Raw genomic sequence first — 3,939 nt, forward strand, 5'->3', positions numbered from 1 at the left:
CATACATACATACATACATACATACATACATACATACAAATAATAGTTTTTGTGAAATATATTATTATAATATATTATTATTTTTGTTTCACAGTCACGTTCATTATTGTTTTTCTTTCTGTTATTATAGGTTCTATTATTATAGGTTATAGATTATATGGATTGCTCAGTTGTCCATGCAATATCGCATATGTAATTGTTATATGAAAAGTTTCACGTGAGACCTCGATGAGTGAAAAATGAAAAGTGAAAAGTGAAAAATAAAATGTGGAAAGTTTCACGTGAAAATACATGATTGACCCCCTGGTAAACGAAAAGATAATGAAATGTGGCTGTAATGCATAAAGGAGGAATGCTTAAAGGAGGAATAAGTAAAACCTGAATAAAACCTGAAAAATTACTGTGTGTCCTCTTTGACTTTTCCTTTTGCATTTGATTTCCTGACGTTTTTGGTAACGTTTTTTCTTTTGGCGTCGACGCTCTGTTACCAATATTTGATATACATTCCTCTATCCCACTCTGGGAGCTAGGGATAATCGATTGCACATCGTCGAGTTCTTTCCCCAAATCATCATTATGCAATACAATTGGCAATGACTTATTTAATGAAGCATTTTCACAGTCCGTGCTTCGTATTTCCGTGTCTGTATAAGCACATTTTAATCTCCGTTTCCCTTGTTTATAAGTACCTGCAAAATATCGATTATTTTTTTATTATATAACATTTTATCCTGCGGTTTTTAGACATTTCATAATACTTATTTACTTACTTGCATAGGACATTACTTCGATGGAAAAACTGTTCCATTTTTTGTCTGCTTTTTGCAATGATGCAACCCAATATGGTAACTTCTGGTAGTCTTCATGGTCAGGATATTTGCAGACTACTCCTCTTTCATCTGAGAAGATCCATGAACACGGTATCAAATGAATTAATTTGCTCAAATCTTCCTTTTGAAGAAACTACAATTGCGTATACTTTTTCTTCCTCTTCACTTGCCATCTGATAAAGATATTACATTAAAAGAGACGTACACGTATATATAAATATAAATATAACCAATTAAAAAAAACCTTCGTCTTGAAAATGGGATCACTTAAGATGAGTCGATTTTCCTTGAGTCGGACTTAGCAAGGCAGGATGTTGTACTATCTGCTATTAAGAAGAGTTATGTCGCATTGTACTGTATGTACGTAATGTACATGCACTGCAATTATCAATGCGATATACTCGTAATAAGATAATTCAATAACATTTCAAATGCAAAAGTACATTACAATCTTTTGTATAATTTAAGAAACATGTGATACGTGGAGTATATGTTGAGAGGGTGAGATATATATACGGAGATTACATCGGTACGTATTACATGTTACATGTAATAAAGAAATTACATAATGATTATTATTGATATTTAATAAAATATATTTATGTTGTACATATTTTAAGGGGAACATTTCCTTAGATTCAAAAAATTTTGCGCTTACACAGATTGCAACCTCTTTCGAAGAAATTGAATAATTAAAACTTTCTCGTCTCAATCAGCCAGTACCAGGTGTAGAAGTATGAAACCGGAATTTCCCTATATATGGCACTAGCTATCAGTTTAGGGATTCCAAGGCCGCATCTGCAGCGCCATCATCTCTCTCTAACAGCTGACGAAGATTTCCAACACACAACAACCCAAGTTCCATACACCGGTATATTTTTTCATAACCTTAAACATGTCGAGTTTTGTGTCTATGAACTACGATTTGCGGACAGCATTGGTTTTCTGTTATCATTTGAAGAAAACTGCTGCAGAATCGCATCGAATGCTTGTCGAAGCTTAGGGTATATCCACACAAACTTGCACAGTCGCATAAACGTATGCATAAAGAAAATTATCCAATCACATTTTACGTGCGTCTCTATAGGAGAAATGTGATTAGGTAATTTTCTTTATGCATACGTTTATGCGGCTATGCAAGTTTGTGTGGATATACCCTTACGGTGAACATGCTCTTGGCAGAGCCTCTCTGCTCTTGGTAAAACAAAGTGTTTCGAGTGGTTCAAAAAATTTAAAAGTGGTAATTTTGACGTGAGAAACGAAGAGCGTGGAAAGAAGACAGTGCTCTGTGTTTGGTGGGATCAGAAGGGTGTAATTTATTATGAGCTGCTAAAACCTGGTGAAACCGTTAACACTAATCGCTACCAACAGCAAATGATCGATTTAAATAGAGCATTATGTGAAAAACGACCGGAATATGGTAAAAGGCAACACAAAGTCATTTTGCTTCATGATAATGCTCCATCACATACAGCAAAACGAGTCAGGGAAACGATCGAGGCGTTCAGTTGGGAAATATTAGCACATGCGGCTTATTCTCTAGACTTGGCTCCGTCCGATTATCATCTATTCGCATCACTGGGACACGCTCTCGCTGAACAACACTTCAATACGTATGAAAATGTACGAAAATGGCTCGATAACTGGTTCGCGTCAAAAAAAGAACTGGTTTTTTGGCGTGGCATTCATAAACTGCCGGAGAGGTGGGAAAAATGTATAAATAGCAATGGAGATTATTTTGAATAAAATATTATTTATCATTTTCAAACAACAGACGTGTAATTTTTACAAAAAAATTCCGGTTTCATACTTCTACACCTGGTACATAGCCTAATACATACAAGTTTTCGAGTTTCAATATATTTTTAGTATCTTGCTTTTTTAATAAAATTGCATCTATCTTAAGAACTTTGTTATCGCTTAATTAAACTACATTGTCGGGATGGTCGCATTTCAACACGAAATTAACCTTGATGCTGGATATAATATTGTTATATTATATAATTTTCCTCTTCATGAGCATACGTGTTAGAATTTTGATAAACGCAATTATCCAAATATTGTTTCTCTTTTATTTTAAATGTTTTCTCTGATTCTAATTCAAATAATCTGTTAATAATTTGTACCAGAGGTTTCTTAGATGATTTCACAAGTTTCTTAAAGATACTTATGTAATTTTCACCCCAAAACGCGGACAATTCGTTCAACGTATTTTGAAGTTTGCAACATCGTCAGCTACATGAATCAAATAATGCATACTTAATACTTGTGACTGTTCTCTATATAGAGATGGTAGTAAATAAAAAAATTTCCTCAATAAATTTTTAGCATAATCACAATATGACAACGTTACGTTCTGTTTGTTGAGAATACTACAAGCTACAAACAATAACAAAAAATGCCTACAATAATAGTTCGGAAGTATATTATATAATACTGTTGAACTGCAATATAATAAAAAGAATCTAAATTGTGTCGCTTTCCATCTAACTATCACGTTGGTGTCAAACGTTTTACGTTGAAACTCGCATGGTATGTCTCGACTGATGGAAATCATTAGATCTCTCAAGTGGCGTACGTGACGTCTTTTGAATCCTACAATACTCTTTTTTATTACCCATTTCTCCAATAAAGTTTTCATTACATCAAGATATAATAGATGCATGGAATCAATGACAACAGAATTAATTATATCAAAACCTGGTAATTTTAATAGTACTGAATCTACATGATCTTTATGATGTTGTGGCTGTTCTCGACTTTCAAACGATTCTTTGCTTCGTTTATTACAATTCATTTCTGGATAAACTCGTTTGATACTTCGATTTTTTCCTACCGATACACCCTTTGTTGTGCATCTTTCACAAGCATAAAAAGAATTATGTGGTTTACAATATTTTATAAATGCTCTCGCGGGAGCATCTGCAACTAAAGCACAGATTTTAAATGAATATATTTTCCCATGTGTGTGTGTAATTCTACGCCATTATTTGTTAAGTTTGTAGCTTCCATCACAAAATCGTTCAGAAAATTACACTACTCAACAAAATTAAAGGATCACTTGTTTCACCCTGCAAAAATAGGCAAATTTCGAGATAGAATAACTTCG

At 33.5% G+C, this 3,939-nt stretch overlaps 1 protein-coding gene across 1 annotated transcript; it reads right to left on the minus strand.

Moving 5' to 3' along the window:
• Positions 1–134: 134 nt before the first annotated feature.
• Positions 135–3,627, minus strand: LOC108762468 (uncharacterized). Its single transcript, XM_018509486.1, has 3 exons — positions 3,448–3,627; positions 771–963; positions 135–689 (listed from the first exon to the last, which is right to left on the minus strand). The coding sequence occupies exons 1-3, from the start codon at positions 3,625–3,627 to the stop codon at positions 214–216; spliced, it is 849 nt and encodes a 282-aa protein (XP_018364988.1). The 3' UTR covers positions 135–213.
• Between the last annotated feature and the right edge of the window lie 312 nt (positions 3,628–3,939).

The sequence above is a fragment of the Trachymyrmex cornetzi genome, unplaced genomic scaffold (assembly GCF_001594075.2).
Source record: "Trachymyrmex cornetzi isolate Tcor2-1 unplaced genomic scaffold, Tcor1.1 scaffold30, whole genome shotgun sequence".
Taxonomy (NCBI): domain Eukaryota; kingdom Metazoa; phylum Arthropoda; class Insecta; order Hymenoptera; family Formicidae; genus Trachymyrmex; species Trachymyrmex cornetzi.